Here is a 24211-nt window from a genome sequence, read left to right as displayed (position 1 = left end):
AATAACACCAGCCGAGAATGACACTGCCAGAACAAATTGAAATGGGAGTCCTGCCAAGATGAACCAATTTAGAAATCAAAGGAATTATGATTTGATTTGAATGAATTTAAATGTGGTCGGGGAGGGATGGGGAGAGAAAACGTCAATTATTTTATATGACAGATAATTGCTGATAAACTTTATCAGGGTTACCAGCCAATGTTCCTTTGAACTTTTATTTTTGCGTGGGAGGGGTGGGGATGTCCGGCCCATTCGATATACCGCGCATGTGTGGTTTTTCCTATTTAAAAGCCAGTGAGCCGGCTTGGCTGGAGCTGCAGAATACTGCACGACCACACAGCTTAAAGGGAACGTTGGTACCAGCTAGGTAATTTGTACAGATGATCATTAAGCTGGAGTGCTTCAGAATCTACTATGCACTGATCCCTAGTTCTGTAATCTCCAACCCCACAACCCTCCGAGATGTCTGCGCTCCTCTAATTCTGCTCTCTTGAGCCCTGATTATAATTGCTCAACCATTTGTGGCCGTGCCTTCTGGTTGTCAAGGCCCTAAGCTCTGGAATTCCCTGTCTAAACCTCTCCGCCTCTCTTTCCTCCTTCAAGACGCCCCTTAAAACTGACCTCTTTGACCATTGGTCACCTGCGCTAATTTCTATTTATGCAGCTGGATGTCATTTTTTATCTCATAACACTCCTGTGAAGCGCCTTGGGACGTTTCACTATGTTAAAGGCGCTATATAAATACAAGTTGCTGTTGTAATTCAGCATACGCTCTCTGTGTAGAGTTTGGCAACCTGCACAAACCATTAATGACACACACTACTTTCTGTACGTCAGTGCTTAGTATTTGAACAAAAATAATAAAATGATGCAAAATCCCAGCAAAAGGGTATTAATCACAATGTTTTGTAACTTTTTTATTCTTTAAGTGGTCATGTAACCGTTGGCCGATTGCTGTATAACGTTATATAACATTACTCCATGCAGAGAGCTTTTCATTATTTAACTGTTTCTGTCCCCACAGGCCATCAGTGAAATCCAGAATTTGTGTCGCCAAGGCCAAAAGCTCTACACGGAGAAAAAGCTGCTGATGAAAAAGCACAAGGCATTGTTAAAAATAATCTCCGTCCTCTCTGGTGAGGCTCTTCTGCCTTTGCACTTGTGTAAATGCTAATGTTAGTGATTGCTTTGAGGTGGGTGAAAGCCAGCCGAGTTTGAATAGCCTTAACTTTTTGCAGCATTTTGTTTATATGTTAATCACTAGTCCAGTAAAGCTGTGCCTGTTGCACTGTGATGCACCGTTTTTCATTACCTCGCTACAGTATTTGTAGTTGCCAGCAACAGCCCTTGCGGTTCATGCCCAAAAGATTTGCCTTGAAAAGAAAAAGAAATAAAACCCCTCGATCTAAATCAGAAAATGCTGGAAATACTCAGCAAGCCTGTCGACATCTGCCTGAATTGGACAAAAGGACCAGTGAATGGGGGAATTGGGAGGGGGCACTGGTGTGGCGAATCATAGAATGATTGGCCTCCTTCTGTGCTCTTTTGGACCATCTTGCCTGTGCCGGCTCTTTATGCAATTAGTCCCACTTTTTCCCCCAGAGCCCTGTAAATGTTTTCCACTTCCAAGTATTTATCCACTTCTCTTTTTGAAAGTTATGCTTGAATGTACTTCCATCACTCTTTCAGGCAGTGCATTCCAGATCATCATAACTCACTGCGTTTAAAAAAAAATGTTGTCGCCTCTGGTTCTTTAGCCAATCACTTCTGATTGCCGACCCTTCTATCACTAGAAACAGTTTCTCTTGGTTTACTCTATTGAAGCTATTCATGATTTTGAACATCTGTCAAACCTCCTCTTAACTTTCTCTGCTCTAAGGTCAACGACCCTAGATTCTTCAGTCTCTCCATAGAACCGAAGCCCCTTGGTAGCATTTCAGTAAATCTCTTTTGCACTCTCTCTAAGCCTTGGCATCTTTCCTAATAACCCAGATTTCCATTTTGTAGGAGCTCACTGCATCTCTCAAGCAGCCTAAATCACTTCATCATCATAGATAGTCCCTCGAGATTGAGGAAGACGTGCTTCCACTCCTAAAGTGAGTTCTTTGGTGGCTGAACAATCCAACACGAGACCCTGTCACAGTTGGGACAGACATTCGTCGGGGGAAGGGGTGGGGGGGGGGTTGCTGGCACTGATTTGCCGCATGCTCCTTCCGTTGCCCGCCCCTGATTTCTTCATGCTCGCAGCGTTGAGATTCGAAGAGCTCAATGCCCTCCCAGATGCACTTTCTCCACCTCGGGCAGTCTTCGGCCAGGGTCTCCAGGCATCAGTGGTGATGTCGCACTTTACCAGGGAGGTTTTGAGGGTGTCCTTGTAACGTTTCCGCTGCCCACCTTTCGCTCGTTTGCCATGAAGGAGCTCCGCATATAGCAGTTTAGGGAGTCCCGTGTCTGGCTGGCATGCGAACTAAGTGGTCTGTCCAACGAAGCTGATCTAGCGTGGTCAGTGTTTCAATGCTGGGGATGTTAGCCTGAGCGAGGACACTGATGTTGGTGCGTCTGTCCTTTTGAATGCACATCATTGATAAACTCTTCAGAATTGTGGTTGATGCTTTGGGGAGGAAAGTGTTAAACTTTACTGTTTTTAAAAAGTAGTTAATTGCTTTTGTTTACATAGCATTCATCTTGGCAATAGCTTGATGTTTGATAGTCCAAGTGAGCCATTAAGGGCTTGCCTCGTGTAATGTTGGGTCTGTTACTAGTACAAGAGGAAGCTCCTTAAATACGATCTAATCTAGCAAGTGGTCCTTCATTTATTTGATGTGTATAACAAAAGTTTGGAGCTGCAGAAATTGTTCTCTTGCAGGGTGAACTGTCCCAATCTCCGGAATGTTGGTATTATTTTGTGGGGCGGGTGAGGGTGGAAGTGGAGGAGGAAAAGTTCAGTAAAGAAACTAGATGTAAGCAACTTCTCACCTAGAAAGAGGAATTTGTGTTTAAAACTAAAGAATGCTCCCAGTGTCCCAGTGTGGTGCTGTGCCACTGAGTACTGCAGGACAGAAAGTTGGCCTAAGATATTATAACCCTGTATCATCCCTCGGTCCCTGTGAACACAGCTTTTCTGCTAGGGATGCACGATTGAAGAATCGTCCCTTAATAAATATCTGAAGATTAAATAGCAATGAGTAGGTAATCGTACTTTTTGTGATGGTGATTGAGGGAGGATTGTTGGCCAGGACACCTGGAGCGCTCACTGTTCCTCTTCAAATACTGTCCCGGCATCTTTAATGAACTCCTAAATTACTGAAACAAGCTGCCAGCCTTGGTTTAACTTTCCACCAGAAGAGTGACACCTTCAATAATACAGCAGTCCTGGTCATTTAGGCTGAAATGTCAACCCAGCTTCTGTGCCCAAGTCCTGGAGTTAGGCTTGAACCCACAATCTTCTAAGGGCCAAGCTGACACTATATATGATAATGAGGCTAGTGAGTACCTTGCATTACATGACTGATTGAAGCTAAGAATATTCCTTTCGAATTATTTTTTGTACCTGGAGTGTTCTGTCTGTGTCTCTCACTGTCTCTGTCTCGTCCCAACACTCGCTCATTTACTGTCTGTCTCTCTCTCTCTCTCTCTCTCTCTCTCTCTCTCTCTCTCTCTCCACTCCCACTCACAATGTGTGTCTTGTCTCCACACATTCCACAAAAAGTCGCTGGTTAGCAATCTAAGAACATAAGAAATAGGAGCAGGAGTGGGCCATTTAATAAGATCATGGCTGATCTGATCATAGACTCAGCTCCACTTCCCTGCCCGTTCCCCATAACCCTTTATACCCTTATCGCTCAAAAATCTGTCTTATCTCTGCCTTAAATATATTCAATGACTCAGCCTCCACAGCTCTCTGTGGAAGAGAATTCCACAGATTTACAACCCTCAGAAATAAGAAATTCCTTCTCATCTCAGTTTTAAATGGGCGGCCCCTTATTCTGAGACTAGGCCCCCTAGTTTTAATTTCCCCTATGAGTGGAAATATCCTCTCTGCATCCACCTTGTCAAGCCCGCTCATCTTATGTTTCGATAAGATCACACCTTATTCTTCTGAACTCTAATAGAGTATAGGCCCAACCTACTCAACCTATCTTCATAAGTCAACCCCCTCATCTCTGGAATCAACCTGGTGAACCTTCTCTGAACAGCCTCCAATGCAAGTATATCCTTTCTTAAATTCGGAGACCAAAACTGTACGTAATACTCTCGGAGTGGCCTCACCAATACCCTGTACAGTTGTAGCAGGACTTCTCTGCTTCTATACTCTATCCCCCTTGCAATAAAGGCCACATTCCATTTTCCTTCCTGATTACTTGCTGTACCTGCATACTAACTTTTTGCAGTCCCTCTGTACTGCAGCACTTTGCAATTTTTCTCCATTTAAATTATAATTTGCTTTTCTATTTTTTCTGCCAAAGTAGATAACCTTACATTTTCCCACATTATACTCCCATCTGCCAAATTTTTGCCCACTCACTTTGCCTGTGTATATCCCTTTGCAGATTTTTTGTGTCGTCCTCACAATTTGCTTTCCCACCCATCTTTAGATCATCAGCAAACATGGCTACATTACACTCGGTCTCTTCATCGAAGTCATTAATATAGATTGTAAATAGTTGAGACCCCAGCACCGATCCCTGTAGCACCCACTAGTTACTGTTTGCCAATCGGAAAATTACCCATTTATCCCGACTCTCTGTTTTCTGTTCGTTAGCCAATACCCTATCCATGCTAATATATTACCCCCAACCAACCCTGTGAACTTTTATCTTGTGCAGTCACCTTTTATGTGGCACCCTATCGAATGCCTTATGGAAATCCAAATACACCGCATCCACTGGTTCCCCCGTATCCACCCTGCTCGTTACATCCTCAAAGAGCTCCAGCAAATTTGTCAAACATGATTTTCCTTTCATAAAACCATGCTGACTTGGTTTGATTGAATTATGCTTCTCCAAATGTGTTGCTACTGCTTCCTTGGACTCCAGCATTTTCCCAATGACAGATGTTAGGCTAACTGGTCTATAGTTTCCTGCTTTCTGTCTGCCTCCTTTTTTAAATAGGGGCCTTATATTAGCGGTTTTCCAATCCGCTGGGACCGCCCCAGAATCCAGGGAATTTTGGTAGATTACGACCAATGCATCCACTATCTCTGCAGCCACTTCTTTTAAGACCCTAGGATGTAAGCCATTATGTCCAGGGCACTTGTCCATTTTTAGTCCCGTTATTTTATTAAGTACTACATCTTTAGTGATAGTGATTGTATTAAGTTCTTCCCTCCCTATAGCCCCTTGATTATCCACTATTGGGATGTTTTTCATGTTTTCTACCGTGAAGACTGATACAATATAAAATTGGAGACCCTGACTGACTGTCTTTCAACTTCCCAGGAATACCGAGGGCTGAGATCAGCCAAGTCTGTACCGAGCAAGAGTCAAACCTGGAATCTTTTTGCTCATACTTAATATTACAATGTCTGGTGCCTATACTCCATGTTTTCAGATTAAATGTCAATTTTGTGTATGTTATTCAGCAGAGAAGAAACTTAAAAATCAGAAAAGTGGTGCTGGTGTTTGTGAGGACTATTCTACAGAGCAGGTCGTAAGTATGAAGTGTTTTACTTGCTTTTGAATTGATCCACAGACCAATTTAATGGGGTCCAGCAAAATATTTCCCCTCAACCTGACCCCAGATTGGGTTTGTAATGCTGTACTGCCATCTGACCGAACAGAGTGGTGTGGATATGGCATCTATCAGAGCAGAGTGATGTGGATATGGGGTGGGGGGAGATAAGGGAAGATTAACTGTAAAAATGAACAAAGACTGTCAAATTTGATGTATTAAATTTAAAATAAGTTGCCTTATATTTTGCGTTTTCAGCTATCGCCTGCTGTAAAGGGAAACAATGAAGACTCCACACTGGTGCCAATTGCTGGTAAGATTTCTTTTATCACTTCAGTGACGTAACAGTGCAGCTGTTTGTGATCTCACCACAACTGATGTCTGGGAAGCAACTAAAATCAAAGCGATAATTAATGGTCTGAAATAAGAAAAAAGTGATTTTATTCCATCTGTTATGAGTTGCATCACTTCCCTGACACAATTAAGTTGGTATATTCATACATTCGGATAAAAGTGCAACAAGAACCTCTTGCTTTGTGTGGTTTTCTGTGGTGATGTGTGTGAAGAAATGGTGCTCAGTTTAAGGTTGCAAGTTACAATAATAAAGCTTTCTGTATTTGGAATATTCAAACTTCTGATTGTAGTGGGAATTTATGCAACGAGTAGTTGGGATTTGGAATGCTGGGGTGGGGTGGTGGATACAGATTCAATAGTAGCTTTCAAAAGGAAATTGGATAAATATTTGAAGGTGAAAACATTGCAGGGATATGGGGAATGAGCGGGGGAGGTGGGACTAACTAAATTCTTTTTCGAAAGAACTGACGCATACTTGATGGGCTTAATGGCCTCCTTCTGTGCTGTAATGTAGCATTGAAGCACTGACCACGCTAGATCAGCTTCGTTGGGCAGCCCACTTAGTTCGCATGCCAGACACGAGACTCCCTAAACAACTGCTATATGCGGAGCTCCTTAATGGAAACGAGCCAAAGGTGGGCAGCGAAAGCGGTACAAGGACATCCTCAAAGCCTCCGTGGTAAAGTGCGATGTCACCACTGACGCCTGGGAGACTCTGGCCGAAGACCGCCCTAGGTGGAGAAAGTGCATCCAGGAGGGCGTTGAGCTCTTCGAATCTCAATGCTGCAAGCGTGAAGAGGTCAGGCACAGGCAGCGGAAGGAGCGTGCGGTAAATCAGTCCCACCCTTCCCCTTCCCCCGATGAATATCTGTGACAGAGACTGTGGCTCTCGTATTGGACTGTTCAGCCACCAAAGAACTCACTTTGGGAGTGGAAGCAAGTCTTCCTCGATTCCGAGGGACTGTCTATGAATGACTATATTATTTCAATTGAATAACTGGTCTGAGGTTGCAGGGTCATAGTCTGTCATCCACTTAGCATACTGGAGAATGGATAATATCCAGTTTATTGTATGAGTGGAGAGGAGGTGATTAAGTAATGCGTGACTGTGAGTTGTGAATGCCACCGAATTTGCCAGAAGCAGCCCCTGGAGATCATTATTGCTCTGGTCTCCAAAATAGGATCAGCAGCGTAAAGGCAACAACCTCCACCCATACTGTAACACCGTAATGACAACCTGCATCTATATAGCGCCTTTAACATAGTAAATCGGCCCATGGGGCTTCACAGGCTTGTTATCGGACAACATTTGGTACAGGTGATCAAAAACTTGGACAGAAATAACTTTTAGAGAGTGTCTTGAAGGAGAGAAGCGAAGAGGTTTAGGAAGGGAATTCCAGAACTTAGGGCCTAGGCAGCTGAAGGCACGGCCGGCAACAATGAGGCGATGGAAATCGGGAGTGCACAGGAAGCCAGAATTGGAGGAGTGCAGAGTTCTCGAGGGATGGAGGACATTAGATAATGGGAGGGGCTAGACCTTGAAGGGATTTGAACACAAAGGTGAGAATTTTAAATTGGAGGTGATGACAGACTAAGCCATTGTACACAATAACAGCGTATATTGTTATAGCGTGGTTAATGCAGCAAAATGTCCCAAAGCAGAGGATGGGCACGGAGCAGTGGTGGGAGATCAGCTCCTGGCTGCTTTTCCTATTGCTCGATGTCCATTTTTAGCTTTGACATGTTTTATTACATTATCACTAAAAAAGAAAGACTTGCAGTTATACAGCGCCTTGCATAACCTCAGTACATCTCAAAACACTTTGCGCCAATGCAGTACTTTTGAAGTGTAGTTACTGTAGAAACGCGGCTACAATTTGCGCACAGCATGCTCCCACAAACAGCAATATAATGACCAGATAATCTGTTTGTGATGTTGGTTGAGGGATAAATATTGGCCAGGACATCGGGGATAACGCCCCTGCTCCTCTCCCAAATAGTGCCGCGAGATCTTTTGCGCCCACCTGAGAGAGCCGACAGTGCCTCGGTTTAAAGCCTCATCCGAAAGATGATAACTCAGACAGTGCAGCATTCACTCAGTACAGCCTACATTTTTTTTGTTCAACTCTCTGGAGTGAGATTTAAACCCACAACCTTCTGACTCCGAGGCGAGAGTGCTACCAACTGAGCCACAGCTGACACGATAAAACTGGAAAGTAGTTTGTATGTTATGGTGGTATATTATGGCTGTGCTCAATTACTAGGTGCATTTCTATTTACAAAACTTATTGCCTCGCTCCTCCTTCCCTATCTCTGTTATCTCCTCCACCCCTACAGCCCTCATCTCTTTTTCTTTCCTCTATCTCTGGCTTTGTGCATCCCCACTCCCTTCACTCCACTAAGGATAAGGGCTAAGCCATTTAGGACCGAGATGAGGAGAAACTTCTTCACTCAAAGAATTGTGAACCTGTGGAATTCTCTACTACAGAAAGTTGTTTGAGGCCAGTTCGTTAGATATATTCGAAAGGGAGTTAGATGTGGTCCTTACGGCTAAAGGGATCAAGGGGTATGGAGAGAAAGCAGAAATGGGGTACTGAAGTTGCATGATCAGCCATGATCATATTGAATGATGGTGCAGGCTTGAAGGGCCGAATGGCCTACTCCTGCACCTATTTTCTATGTTTCCACCATTGGTCTCCTGCTGATGAGGAGGCCACCAGTGAATGGAGGGAAATTAGAGGATGGTATCAGTAAATGGGAGAATTGGAAGAGGGCACACGGAGTATTGTGTTCTGGTCTCCGTATTATGATATAGAGGGAATGGAAAAGGTGCAAAAAAGATTTACTAGGATGATACCAGAACAGTTAATAACTTATCTGGAAAGAATGAACAGCTGGGTCTCTTTGCTCTAGAAAAGAGAAGATTGAGGGGTGACCCAAAGGTCTAAGATTATAAAATGGTTTGATAAGATAGATGTAGAGAAGATGTCTCCACTTGAGGGTGCGAGCGGAACTAGGGGCGATAAATATGAGAGTCACTCACAAATCCCAAAAGGAATTCAAGAGAACTTCTTTACTCGGAGAGTGGTTAGAATGTGGAACTCGCGACAAGGAGTAGTTTGAGGCGATTAGCCTACGTGCCTACGTACGGGAAGCTAGATAAACACATGAGGGAGAAAGGAATAAAACTCTATGTTGATGGAGTTAGATGAAAAAGGGTGGGAGGAGGCTCTTGTGGAGCATAAACATCGGCATTGGGCCGAATGGCCTGTTCCTGTGCTGTAAATACTATGGAATACTCCCCAAGTTATTATCGTTAGCAACTTGGTGACAATGAATCTGGTGGTCGTTCACTAGACCCGTGAAAAAGTACAAATGACGGCAGGAAAATGGCACACTTGCTGTCTGGTGCACTGGTGAAATAAAAGTACTATTTATTCTTGCTACCCGTGCAACATAAACGGGACTGGACTTGGTCTGCTATATAGAATGGACATGCAGCACCTTATCAATGACTGCTGTACTTGGTGGTGTTGACTGAGGGAGGAATGTTGGTCATGACACCAGGAGGACTCCCTGCTCTTCAAGTAATGCCGTGTCCCATCCAAAAGACAATCCAGCACTGCACTCGAGTTGAACCTTCTGGCTCAGAGGTGGGTGCCCTGAGCCAAACTGACACTGCAAAAAAAAAAGTAGAATGAGAAGAGCAGCACATTACATCCAGCCCCAAAATCACTCTCGGTTTTTGATACAATACTTATTTTTTAAATGCCAGCGTTTGACATCTGACATTTTGGAAACTTTTAAATCAGTTTTTAAAAATGTATTTGCCACAGGAACTCCTTTTCACCTTCTCCTCGAGAAAATTGCAGTTTCCCCCCAGGGTGCGGAGTTTGGAAGATACAGTCCCGTTCTCCAGGCGACGGCAGGTGGCACAAAGGGAGTAAAGCCAGGGAGTGCTGTCAAACACCAGGGAGAGGAGTCCCGTCTAGCCTTTTCAGGTATGGTCGCTCCGAAAGATGGCGTTGAGATCGATTCTGATTGTTTCCAAGGTGAAGGATGTTGCGCGTGAGCAGGGCTGCCTCACCCTCAGATACAGCGAGGCTACTGGGAGAGGTATGGCTGCTACCCACCCTCCCTTTGTCCAGGAGAGAAGGTTAGCACTCGGCTGCTCCCGAGCACCTTCCTGAGGCCAGTTACTGACTGGAGGTTTGTTTGTAACCGAGACAGAAGAGAAATATTGAGCACAACTAAGATTTGGTGGTGCTCTGCAATTGTATCTGTCAAAAGTACAGTTTCTGTATATTCTACTGAAGGTTTTTATTTTAAGTCCTGTTTGACCTTATTTAATTGCTAAATTGAATGACCCATTGCAAACAAACCATGGAGGCAGGGGCCCCCACTCAGTTGTGCCAACAAACTGATTGGTGTCTGGCCTTGGGTTTCTGCCCTTCCTTGTATTGCCAACGACACGTCTTCTCTCCTTTTTGGTCCTACTTCATCGTTGGCAGGGGTCAAATTTGACTCGGTAACAAATGGGGATGGAAATGTTCTGTCATCATTGTCCACCAGCTTTCTCAGCTGCAGCCCCGGGAAGGCCACAATAAGGAGTCTGCTACTGCTGAAAGTAAAGCAGAACGCAAGCAAAGAACTTGCATTTGTATAGCACCTCGCACAAACAGCAGTGACGATAATCCCTCATCAAAATATCACGAAAACAGATTATCTGGTCATTACCTGGCCAAGACTCCCCTGCTCCCCTTTGAGTTCTGACAGAAAAGTACAGTATTGCTTTAGTTGGGGACTGGAAAGGAAAGTTGCTATAATTGGCTGTTACATGGGGTGAATCAATCTTTACAGCATTATACTATTTTGAAATTTTTATCCTATATATTAAAAAAAAAGATATGTTGATTTTGTCCGTCACCAGTGTAGGTTTTATAAAATCCTCCAACTTTTAGGAACAACTTTAAGGGTATTAATAAAGCTATAGCTTGTGGCTGTGACGGAACCTGACGTTCTGGTCAGATGGAGGCTATAGTTACTAAGTAACCAGCTGACTCTGCAAGCAGCTGCACTGGGAACGAGACTTGGCATCCTTGGGGTTCCTGGGTGTTGACGGAAGTTCCCTAAGGCAGTCGTAGCTGAGCGCTTCCGTGGAATCGGCCACATCTGAGTTTGTGAGCCGTTGTCCTATCGTATATGAAATACTGTGATACATTTGGAACTGGCCACCAGGCCTCAGCTGTGACTGAGCATGGTGTGGATTTTGTGTGGATTCACTACTTTTGTGTTGGCATGTTAATAAAATGTGTTTTTTGTGGGCACTTCTAAATGTGCTGAACAAATGTTAACTTGTGCTTTTAGAGTGTAGTAAAATTTCTATTTTTTTTTACATAGCGGGCTATTCACGTACATCATCATTTACACAGTCAAGAGAGGAAATGGTCATGCAGAAGCTTTCAGAAACATTGGGAAAAGTCCCTGGTACAGTATCAACAGCATCGAGGAACCTTAAGACTGTGCAGGATGGGGAACAGCATGTGAATGCAGTGGGCCTGAATTTCGAATCTACAAACTATCTACTGCCATCAAATGGAGGTCAACCTGTTGGTCTTGACAAGCCATCACAGGATGCTTTGTATTGGTCAAAGTCAGCAAGCAAGGACTCCACTGCAGAGTCTCTGGGAAAGGGTCAAATAGATTCCAGATCAGCAGCAAAAGGGAAACTGCAGGTTATCAGATCCACAAAAGGGCAGGACATTCTTCAAAAACTGGCTAAGAAGGTGCAGGAAGCTGGAATCAAACCATGGACATGGAAATCAAAGCGGGAAGATTCAGAAAATGTCCCGCACAACTTGTTTGACAGTGCAAGCAAGTCGCTGCAGTGCTTCCAAAAGGCTTCCGCCTCTGTTAGCGAGGCCCCCATCGCCCTGTGCGGGTATACAGAGACAACTGAGCTCCTTGCAAAGGGCAAAAGCTTGCATAGTCTTCTGCCAGACCAAACGTTGAAGCAGATCCCATCATTGAACAGAGGGGGAGTGGGGCAAATGGAGGCTGAGCTCGACGTGGATTCAGCCTCCTCGGACAGCTCTACAACCACAGCATGTGCTGCCAGAGAGCCCAAAATATTTATATCTTCCGTAGACATTCATTCCGCCAATGAAGCAAATGCAAACGGAGGCTACTTGCTGCTGGATTCCACACAGTAGCATGTGAAAGGTTCCTAGGCGGAGGAGCTCTGACTATCGCAGTTTACTGCCGTCTCTTCCTCTTCCACTCCTGCGCTGATATTCTCGTCATGCCTTAATGGAAAGACTGGCTGAGTAACAGAAGGCCAGGAAAGTTGGGCAGGTTTTTTTGAATAACTGGGATCCGGCTCAGCCCGAGGCAAGTTTCTGAAACGAATAGCAGGGACCGTACCCCGTGCTAAAGTCGAACTTGGATCGACTCAATGTTTACACACAACCTTTTTTATTTTAAGCAGTTGAAGAAAGTCTTGCTATGCTGCTTCCTCGGCTGAACTAAGGCCAAGTTCTCTCCTCCTCTCTCTCTCCTCGTCCTTCCTCCCATCGCGGTTACTGTCCTTCCAGCAGGAAGAGTATGAACAGAGAGGAGTAGCTCTATGAGCTACTAGAACTGCAAGTTGTACAACTCTTGACTTTGCTGCAATATTAGCACTTGCAAAAGATTGGGGGCGGGGGAGGGATGGAACCAGAGTGAAATGATTTATGTGAAGACATCCGAGAAAGTTAGAATATCTGTCGGAATGTTTGTATTTATGGAGCTATCAACAGTAATAAACTCACTACTCCGTCCTATCCCACGTAGGTCAGTACTTGAGGCAATCTGCTTCATCTGAAAAAATAAACCATGGTTTTTTTTAATGTGAGCAAGAGGACCCATATTCTGCCTTATTAGGACAGCAAACCATTATTACAGGTTTGTAGGGAATGAGTTCCCTACACACGTTGGAATCTGAATTTCTGAAGACTCAGTCCCCGCTGCAGTTGTTGTGCACAACCTGGCGAGGCAGTGGATGAATCTTTAATGGTAAAGCTTTTTATAAAGTGAATTTTATACGTCACAGCATAGGTTGGAATTTCAGTCCAGTTTTTTTTAACATGGTGGAATGAATACATTGTGCTCAAAAGCATGGGCACATGTGACATTCTTTCCTTGTGTAGCTGTTATTTTTCAAATGTGCAGCACTTGGTAATTATCTTTGACTCGTGTTTTTAACTCCAGATTTTCAGTCTGTATTTTTTTTTAAATCTTAACAATAATGTTAAAATGGCTGAGAGGAAGGAGAGAGTCTTGATAATTTTGGCCATTTATGGACTGTAATTAAGAACTAAAACTATTAGGGGCTTCAAAGATGTAATTCTTCAGGTACTATGCCATGCACCATTACTAACGTCATTGGCACTGCATCATGAAATACTTGCATCACTCTCTGAATAGCCCTCCGCAGGGCAATATATGAACACTTTGTTCAAATGTACTTGCACTTGATTGTGGGATGAGTAATTTTACTGTAATACTGAGTGCAATGATTTGAGAATAATTTCCTATTGGTGCCAGTGCTGGAGGTGTGCCGAGAGCTTCTGCACTACTGGTGGTATAAAACTGGCTGACCGTGGAATGGACAGATAGAGTAGTGAAGGTGAAAATCTGGGTTTCAGCAATGGGTGGACTTCAGGGTCATTCTGGATAAATGAACTAAGTTGGGGCCCCACAGTCTGCCTCATCCATAACCATCTTGTTACTGATCAGATGTGCCTGATGACTTTAGATGGTGCTCCGATTCTTTTTCCCCCATCCCAAGTAGCCAGCAGCGTCCTTGTGGCAACTGCGCTGATGGGATCGCTACTGTGCTCCAGATGTGAATGGCAGGTATAAAAACATGCTTTTTTTTCCACCGTGAGGTATTGGTGCATGGCCCACACATGCTTGGGTAGTTGGGGAAGTTTGCTAATATCCTTACACAAGTGTAGACACTTGGACCTTGTGCCCAGTTAATGTACAAACCTGTTCTAACTGCTACCCGGGCTGTGGCTGTGATGGCCCTCCTGGTAGTTCAACACTTGGAGCTCATACAGTTCAGTCCGATTTTGTACTACTACTTTGTTGGTTGAAGGGTTTGGGTCTGGGGCTTTGCAAAGGGCTGTTCTTAAACACTTACCTTGGTGATGGGCAAATCCTAAGTCAGAACAGCAAGACTGGCCATAAACAACGTCATATATGCAAATTAATGGGAACCAGGATTTAATCTTTATTTGTGTACCTGTTAGTATTTATACAGCCCAGAAAGACCCGCTGGGACATCACTGGGTTGTGACCATTTGGGCAGGAAGCTTGCTTAACTTAGGATATCCCCCTTGGTTTTTCAATTTCCCTCTGACTCGTCTCGCTGTGTGTACAGGTGGATATACTTCACTATATATTGTATGCACATTTCTCGTCCTGTATCTTTCACTGTGTATTCTAAATTGCTGCATGTGATGCACATTTTGTTATATAATGGATCTGAAGAGCCACTAATCAGTTCTACCTCCTCGTGATTGGCCTTGCACTGCCACGAGCAAAGTTCCTCAGACACTTTTCATTTTCTGTTCTCATTTTGAAATTCTGTGTGCACGGCTTTTTCTAGCTAGTGGTCCTTGTATTTTATGTTCTGTCCGTTTGAAATTGTCAACCTGACTTGACAGTGGTGGCTGGGACATTGGATTGGGAGATGGAGCAAAGTTGTGGAATATGTAAAACTTTAGATATCAGAGATCCATGCAGCGTTTCCTGCAGGCCTAGCGGCTGTCTGGACCACTCGCTCACCGGCTTTTAAATAGAAAAACATCGCCAGCCCGTTAAAGGAGCCGCACGGCCCAAAAATACCTTAACGGGAACATTGGCTCCATGTATCGCTTCTAAAGTTGTGTTGTACATAATCTGAGTGCTGCAGGAAAGCAAGTCTGGCGGAATTCAGCCATTCTGATGGGACCACTACAGTAGAGATGCTGCGTTAAATAGATTTACAGAACGACCCATAAGACTACTTTCTTCAAATCCTAGTCTCCCATGTTCTCTCTGGTCGAATGTGCATTACACTAAGGATTCGTGGTCTGTATGGTTTGAGCGTTTAGCAGTTGCTTCGTCTGTTTAAGCAAGATCTGAACCAGTGGCATTAGGGACTAGTATCGAAGGTTTTATTTTTAAGCAAGTTGGAAACTTTCTAAATTGTGTTGGTTTTCTTCATGTCAACTAACCATTTACTAACCATCCTCTGCCAAGTGATCTGAGCCATAATAAGTTAATGTTATATAATCCAGTTTGTAACTCTGTGTGTTGAAGGGGAGGAGAGACTCGCGTTGTTTTGTGCATCGTATTGTGGGGAGGATGGTGACTGATAACTGCTCTATTGAGGTGCTATGGGACTGCAGGGATTTCTGGTACACACACATTTCTGCAGAACAATTTTTTTTACATAAATATTTTCCTTCCTCCCCAAATTGAAAATACGCAGTAAGCTAGTTGCAGTTCCCATCCTTACCAGAATACGTTGCATGAAACAAGGAATGGTTCTTTCCTGATTTGGCTGGTTGGGGAGGGAGGGGTGCATTTGTTACAATAAAAATATAGAATGACCACCCCCCCCCCCCCCAATGAAATATGAAATGTGAATTGAAAACAGAACCTGTTGGAAATGCAAATCAGGATCTGAAAAGGGAATAAGACAGGTCAATGTGTTAGATGTGACTAAACTAAACTCTAATTGTTACTTGGTTTCTGTCCCATGAAGAAATCCTTGTTCGCCAGCACAACACTGTTCAGACACTCTATCCTGAAAATCCAGATCCAATAACTGTTTGTTATTGTTTTTTGTAAAAAGCCGGGGAAATTAGAATTACTGGCTGAAAATAATCTTTCTTGGTCACTACTATTTCATCACAACAAATTGAAACCGCTTCCATGTTATTAATGTGATGTTGTTTTGGAAAGATACTGTAAGTATGCACCGCAAAAGCTGTCTCCACTGCCCCATCCCTCCTGCATTATACCATGCCTCGATTCCCCCTTGAATTTATATATCTGCTGTTGGAAGAGCAGGTTGTATAGGATGAGGAGCAGCTATATGGGTCAACGCATGATTGGGTATTGTCTTTTACACCCTGCTTAAATTTGGGCTGCTTCTGGTGAAATATGGTGGCTTAATATTGCTGTACTGTTCAGAATGAGATCCTTGGTGTGCTGCCGTGCAGTGGGATACTGTGTTACTATACTCGTTTTCTGGAGCTGTAGGATTGGGACAGTTCCTGATCTTGTGGGCAAGCGGTCTCCAGCAGGGAAAGAAAATCACTGCACATCACCTCTGCACACCTACTCAACAGCTCAAATAACCATTCCCAACATTGGAAAGCTTTCATAAACTCATTTTATCATCCATCCCCTTGTGCATCCATTGGTCCTGTAGCATTCCCAGGTTTCCAACCCTTCCCAGTTGCTTATGCGCTCCCGGGCAGCCTGGATTTTTCTTCCTTCCATTTCCCTTTGGATAAAGTGTTGAGCCTCATTGCGACTGGTGGAATCGGCAGAGATTGGAACCTGGCAGCTTGAGAAAGCGGGTACCAAGCTTGTACCAAGCAGTAAAGCATAATGTCATTTTCTATGCACTGCGGCAGTCCAGCCCATCTTCGAGTAGTTATTTAAAAAAACGTTTTTAGTTTCTTATTTTTAAAGCCTGTCTTCACCATGTTGGGCTTCGCAGATTGCTTACTGTGTGCTGGCTGAGAGAATGAACACAGCTATAATGGAAGGTCTCGGGCATCCACACCAGTAATTAGCCAGTGGGGGAATTTGGGTTGGAATGCATTTTCAGACTGTTTTCTCTTGTGATCGGATGAGTGTGGTTGGGATTCAGCCTCCGGCTTGGTTCATAGAACAGCGCGCACTCCTATCTAACGCTCGGTTGGCCAGGCGCTAATATTTTTCAACTTTTAAATTCAGGATTTGCGCTCCAGGAAGGAAGTAGAGTGCTAAATCAAGCCCTCTATTCCCTTCGTGGAGCGCAGCAGACCACAGGCGGGGCGGTAGGTGTGTAGCTCTGCACAATGGACAATCCCTTCTTTAAAGGGAAGGGCTATTGCTGCAGGCTCTGCAAGGGAAAAACTTACCTGGTCCACGACAGGGCCTGATCGCGGCTGCCATCATCCCGTTGCACTGCAACAGAATGCCAGCCTGATCGATCGGGACACAAGAGCCTTGAAAAAAAAAATGGGGTTACAACATTGCACACATTTGTTTACTTACATCAGCCACCTCGCCTTAAGTTTCACCCCCGAAGCGCCCGGCCTAATGAATGTGTTTTTGCCCGGCGATGCTGCAGGAAGCGGAACTGAATGTTCAGGTGCGGGGTGTTGCACACGGTGATGATGTCGCGATCTCCAGGCGAAAGATCAAGGCACAACGTCCTACCGCTGCTGCAAACCTCCTTGCCGAATTTAGCGGGAGTCGATCTTTTCGCCGCACCCGCTTGGTAAGTGCTTAGTGCCCCATTATTGCCCTCGGGTGGCAATAACAGGAGGTGCTAAATAGGCCAATTTCTAGGCCTTTGTTTAATCCTGAGCGTATGTATGACTTTCAGGAAACGAAAGGCGTGATTGTGCTGGCTTGGCTCAGTTGCTAACACTCGTCTGAGTCAAAAAGTCATGGACTTGACCCCCACTTAAGACTTGAGCCCATAATTTAAACTAACCCTCCATTGCATTATGGAGTTGCCATTCTTTGGATAAGGTGTTAAGCGAGGTACCGTCTGCCTATTGAGGCAGGCATCAGAAACCTGTTCGACAGCGGAGCGATCTCGTGCTGTCCTGGTCAACATTCCTCCCGCAACTGGAAACGGTTTAACTGGCTATTCATCTCATTGTTTGTGGGATCTTGTTTGCCCAAAGTGGCTGCTTTTGTTTGCCTACATAAGAATCACTGCATTTCAACATAATGGAAAGTGTGAAGCGCTCTGAGACATTCAAGAGATGTGATAAGAGATGCTATAATGAATGCATTTTTTTAATAAATGTAACATACAAGGTATTTATCAGTGTAACTAATTTGTGTGTTGCAAGAATTCTGTGATAAGAAGTGGATATAATCTGGGCTGTGTGAAGGCTCCAGAGCATGACTGAATCATTTAATGAGGAAAAGCGGAAGTTGCTCCTTATTGTTACTTCATAAAAGCTGTAGAAGACACGACTTTCGTTACTTTTAAAACTCATGGTGTGTTAAAGTGCTCATCTGCATAATGGAAATTTTTCTTTCACATTGTCGTAGTTCATTGTGACAAAGGAATGAATATCTCTTGCTTTTTTTTAATAGCAAATATTGATTTGCTAATGAATTTCTGAACATGTTTGTAAAGTAAAACCAGTGTTACTTGTATTTTTAATATTTTTCAATGAAAGGTGCATCACCTAACAATTGGTGAGAATTATTTTTAGTACGAATACTCTGTAAATACAGCAAACTGTTGTAATTAAAAAGCATGTTTGCTGCAAGCTACAAAGCAAGTGTTTTTTTTTTGGCTAGACGTTGATCTTCACATCCAGGTGACGGTCATGATCAAGGCAAAGATGAAGCTTGGCATCTGATGGGAAATCTCCCTCACCTCAAGCCTCCAACTTCGCCTTGAACCCAATCCCCATCCTCCCCCCACCCCCATCACAGCTTTTTATATCTTTTACCACTACTACTAAACATTCCTGTTCGCTTTGAAGCCTCTAATATATTTTCCAAAATTCTCTTTCCAATTGCTACATTACCACTGTGTTGCCTTTTGTCCTGTGTGTGCTGAAGATGACCCGCCATGTGGTCCAGTCCCACAGTAGGTGACAGCCCTCTGGTGCCGTGTCCAAGTGGCCTTTCTTCATGGTGCCGGCCTTTGGTCCCAGTAGGCTGCAGAGAATATGCTTGTATTCCCCTGAATATAGAATATTAAGGGATGATCTAATTGAGGTGTTCTAAGACGATTAAAGAATTAGAAACTCTTTCCTCTGGTGGGGGCAGTCCAGAACAAGGGAGCCTATTTTAAAATCAGAACTAGGCCATTCAGGGGTGATGTCAGGAAGTATGTCATACAAAGGGTCATGGAAATCTGGAACTCTCCTGTTGAGGCTGGGGTTCCGTTGAACATTTCAGAACTGAGATTGATGATTCATTTTTGTTGGGTAAGGACATTGAGTTACTGAATTACAGGCTGGTACATGGAGTTGCGTGCAGATTAGCCACGATCTAATTGAATGGTGGTACCGACTTGAGGGACTAAATGGCCTCCTGTTCCAATCACAGTCCAGCCCAATCATGGCACTTTCTGCTTTTGATGCTGAATCTCCAATACTCCTGAGCCATTAACCCCACCCCTCTTCCCAAACTGCTGCACCTTCCAAGGATTAAGCATATATGCCTGAGCAAGCCATATAATATGCAGTGGAAGATCACCTGTGTTTGAGTATGAGGAGGAAGAATGCAAATGCGGTATCTTGGATAAAGTTGCATTTCACCTACCCTCAAATGGACATAAAAGATCCCGTGGTATGATTTGATAGAGGAGATAGGAACTATTTCCTCTGGTAGGTGAATCAGAACAAGAGGGGCATAATCTTCAAATTAGAGCTAGGCCACTCAAGAGTGAAATGAGAAAATACTTCATACACAGGGTAATGAAAATCTCTTTCCACTTCCCCTCCGAAAGGCTGTGGATGCTGGATCAATTGAAGCTTTGAAGACTGCGATTATCAAGGGATATGGAGCAACAACAGGTAAATGGGGTTGAGATACAGATCAGTTTTGGTCTCCGTAGGATATACTTGCATTGGAGGCTGTTCAGAGAAGTTTCACAAGGTTGATTCCAGAGATGAAGCGATTGACTTATGAAGATAGGTTGGGCCTATACTCATTGGAGTTCAGAAGGATGAGAGATGATCTTATCGAAACATATAATATAATGAGGGGTCTCTACAAGGTGGATGCAGAGAGTATATTTCCACTGACAGGGGAAACTAGAACTAGGGGACATAGTTCCAGAATAAGGGGCTGCCCATTTAAAACTGAGATAAGGAGGAATTTCTTCTCGGAGGGTTGTAAATCTGTGGAGTTCTCTGTCCCAGAGAGCTGTGGAGGCTGGGTCATTGAATATATTTAAGGTGGATATATAAATGGCCTACTGCTCCTATTTCTTATGAATAATGAAGTGGGCTTGAGGCACTGATAGACTTACTCCTGTTCATATATTTTTAAAAATCCATAGGGATTTTGAATTAAAAGCAAGGAACTGGAGTGAATTTGTATAAGACATAGGTTAGGCCCGGGCTCAAGTATCATAAGAAAGATATTAGTCATGGAAAAGGTACTGATGAAATGCATCCCAGGGTATTGAAAGAGATGGCGGAAGTTATAGCAGATGCATTCGTTATAATCTAAATTCTCTGGACTCTGGGGAGGTGCCATCGGATTGGAAAGCAGCTAATGTAACGCCTCTGTTTAAAAAAAGGGGGCAGACAAAAGGCAGGTAACTATAGGCCGGTTAGTTTAACATCTGTAGTGGGGAAAATGCTAGAAGCTATCATTAAGGAAGAAATAGCGGGACATCTAGATAGGAATAGTGCAATCAAGCAGACGCAACATGGATTCATGAAGGGGAAATCATGTGTAACTAATTTACTGGAATTCTTTGAGGATATAACGAGCATGGTGGATAGAGGTGTACCGATGGATGTGGTGTATTTAGATTTCCAAAAGGCATTCGATAAGGTGCCACACAAAAGGTTACTGCAGAAGATAAAGGTACACGGAGTCAGAGAACGCATGGATCGAGAATTAGCTGGCTAACAGAAAGCAGAGAGTCGGGATAAATGGGTCCTTTTCGGGTTGGAAATCAGTGGTTAGTGGTGTGCCACAGGGATCGGCGAATGGAATGTTGGCCTTCATTGCGAGAGGGAGGGAGGTCCTGCTGCAACTGTACAGGGTATTGGTGAGGCCGCACCTGCAGTACTGCGTGCAGTTTTGGTCACCTTACTTAAGGAAGGATATACTAGCTTTGGAGGGGGTACAGAGACGATTCACTAGGCTGATTCCGGAGATGAGGGGGTTACCTTATGATGATAGATTGAGTAGACTGGGTCTTTACTCGTTGGAGTTCAGAAGGATGAGGGGTGATCTTATAGAAACATTTAAAATAATGAAAGGGATAGACAAGATAGAGGCAGAGGTTATTTCCACTGGTTGGGGAGACTAGAACTAGGGGGCACAGCCTCAAAATACGGGGGAGCCAATTTAAAACCGAGTTGGGAAGGAATTTCTTCTCCCAGAGGGTTGTAAATCTGTGGAATTCTCTGCCCAAGGAAGCAGTTGAGGCTAGCTCATTGAATGTATTCAAATCACAGATAGATAGATTTTTAACCAATAAGGGAATTAAGGGTTATGGGGAGCAGGCGGCTAAGTGGAGCTGAGTCCACGGCCAGATCAGCTATGATCTTGTTGAATGGCGGAGCCGGCTCGAGGGGCTAGATGGCCTACTCCTGTTCTTAATTCTTATGTTCTTATGTTATATAAGATTCACTAAAATATCAGAAATGAGGTGTTATAGTTACGAAGAAAGGCTTGATAACATAGGTTTTCACTGCAACAAATTATGTTGGAGAGATTAGAGATTTTAAAGATTCTGAAAGATTTTTTTTTTTCAAAGTAAATTGTAAAGCATTATTTCCAATGGTTGGCAACTTGGTAACAAGGGCCATGGGTGCGAGATTAGCACTGGAAGAACACAGGGGCAAGTTAGATGAAAGGTTTTCACACAAGATGGTTACTAGGACATGGAATGCTTTGCCGCAAGTGGCTACTGAGGCAGGGACCAACATAATTGAAAAGGGGTGTGGATAGGTATTGGAAAAGGAAGATGAGAGGAATGGGCAGAGAAATGGAATTAGAGTAGCCAGTTTCAGTTGAAGAGTAATTCTTTTACTTGATTTGTTTGCGGGAAGAAATGTCAGGAGACTTTGTCTATAATTCTTTAACTTCCTCAGTAAACAAAGCAATCAAGAGATGGGGATGAGAGGCCATATCAGTGTAAATGATGCACAGAGCAGCAGAAAGAGTGGATTTGATGGGTCATATGGTCTTTTCGTTCCTCACTTTCTTATGTGATCGTGCGGTACATTCAATGTCTTGTCACTCGACGCAGCACCATATTCAAGACAGTGATTGGTAGATTTTTGGATATTAAGGGTGTCATGTATTCAACCAGCATTGTAACCCATGTATAATCTGACCTAAATTATACGCTGTGAGAACAATGACCACTAGGTGGTGAACTTGTCGGAGACACTCCTAACCTGGACCTTCAGATATAAAAGGGGAAGCTCCACCCACTTCCATCACTTGAGTGCTGTGAAATAAAGGATAGGTCACAGACTGACCTTCTGTCAAGCATGGGCCTCATGTGCATTTATACTGTATAGTAAGGACGTACCAAAGGGAAGCAAGGGCTAAGGGGATAGTGCAGGCAGGTGGAGTTGAGTTAAAAGATCAGCCATGATCTCATTGAATGGCGGTGAAGGCTCGAGGGTCCGTGTGGCCTACACCTGCTCCTATTTCTTATGTTCTCGAACATAATTTTTAGTCAATGTGAGTTGATCAGTTTGTGTTCTCTGTGTAAACTTTGTAAACTTAGAAATATCTTGGGTTGAACAGGATAATTTTAGGATCTGCAGTTCTATTTAAAGTGTTGCATATTTATTGATTTCTCCTGTTTGAGGCTTGTGGGCCTGGAGGTGTGCAAAGAATTGTTGCCTACATCCTATAGCAGACCACCCCGATGGGTTAGTATCATCAACTTTAAACTAGTGACCTCCAAATCTCCATAGTACTCACAGATATTCCCCAGGTAGGCAAACGATTGGACAACCCTGCACTAACCCATCGCACCATCCGGCCCCCTCTGCCATACAGCTGTAAAGGAAAATCTTGACCTCAATGAATGCAGCAACTGATGAACTGGTTTAAAAATAAAATGTCTGAGAGGTTTTTTTTTTAATGTGAATTTTGCACTCGATGAGGTGATACGATGTTAGGGCTGATTGTTTTTCTCTGTTCTCCTGTTTAAAGCAGATGGTCCTAACATTAGATGCTGTGCCACAGCAATTAGTGACTCACAAGCCTGAACTGGGAGGCCCAGCTTTCGTGCCAGTTAGACAGAAAGCCACAATCTTTCCCCACCACCATCCTGAATTCCACCATTTTCTGAGCAATGGAACACTTTCCTATTTCAGGCATCCGATGTCGTCATACACAGTCCCTGGTTACATTTTACAGTGTGAAGTTTCCTCTCTTTCCCGTCTTTTGGATGAGACATTAAACCATGATCCCGTCTCTCCTCGGCTCGATGTGAAAGATCCCATGGCACAATTTCAAAGGAGAGGTGGTACGTTCTGTCCAGTGTCTTGGCCAATATTGATCCCTCCTTATTAACCCCTAAAAACAGATTATCTAGACATTATCACATTGCTGTGTGTGGGAGCTTGCTGTGCACAAATTGACTGCCGTGGTTCCTACGTTACGACAGTGACTACACTTCAAAAAGTACTTTGTTGGTTGTAAAGCGCTTATGGGATGTCCTGAGGTCATGAAAGATGCTAAGAAATGCAAGTCCTTTCACCAACGTTAGAAAAGCTTCCCCTACTGCACCAATGTGACATTTCATTTCTCATTTCCTACAGCAGCCTGAGAATAATGAGTGCCAAATGAAGAGGCATTTTTGTACTGCAGCCCTTGCCCAATGGGGGACAGGGTTGGAACTATACAAAATGAGAGGTGATCTTATTGAAACGTATAAGATTCTGAGGGGGTTTGACAGGGTAGATGCAGAGAGGATGTTTCCCCTCGTGGGGGAATCTAGAACTCGAGGGCATAGTTTCAGAATAAGGGGTCGCCCATTTAAAACGGAAATGAGGAGCAATTTCTTCTCTTGAGGCTCGTGAATCTTCTACCCCAGAGAGCTGTGGAGGCTGGGTCACTGAATATATTTAAGGTGGAAATAGACAGATTTTTGAATGATAAGGGAGTCGAGGTTTATGGGGAGTGATCAGGGAAGTGGAGTTGAGGCCAGGATTGGATCTTCTTCAATGGGGAAGCAAACTTGAGGGAC

The 24211-nt window shown here is 43.8% G+C and overlaps 1 protein-coding gene across 7 annotated transcripts in view; it reads left to right on the top strand.

Moving 5' to 3' along the window:
• Positions 1 to 17306, top strand: part of LOC139239214 (uncharacterized) — a 92206-nt gene extending 74900 nt beyond the window's left edge. For 5 of the 7 annotated variants that reach the window (XM_070867885.1, XM_070867882.1, XM_070867887.1 and 2 more), the window contains 5 exons: positions 1025 to 1136; positions 5582 to 5649; positions 5929 to 5983; positions 9861 to 10025; positions 11425 to 17306. In XM_070867885.1, the coding sequence (XP_070723986.1) occupies positions 1025 to 1136; positions 5582 to 5649; positions 5929 to 5983; positions 9861 to 10025; positions 11425 to 12236 (1212 nt within the window). In that variant the 3' untranslated portion in view covers positions 12237 to 17306. Of the gene's footprint in view, positions 1 to 1024; positions 1194 to 5581; positions 5650 to 5928; positions 5984 to 9860; positions 10026 to 11424 lie in introns of those variants that run through there. The other 2 variants (XM_070867886.1, XM_070867888.1) reach the window with 2 other exon arrangements.
• The last annotated feature ends 6905 nt before the right edge of the window (positions 17307 to 24211 follow it).

The sequence above is a fragment of the Pristiophorus japonicus genome, chromosome 26 (assembly GCF_044704955.1).
Source record: "Pristiophorus japonicus isolate sPriJap1 chromosome 26, sPriJap1.hap1, whole genome shotgun sequence".
NCBI classification, from domain to species: Eukaryota; Metazoa; Chordata; class Chondrichthyes; family Pristiophoridae; genus Pristiophorus; species Pristiophorus japonicus.
The sequence above is the reverse complement of the archived record's forward strand: the minus strand, read 5'-3'. Positions and strand labels throughout refer to the sequence as shown.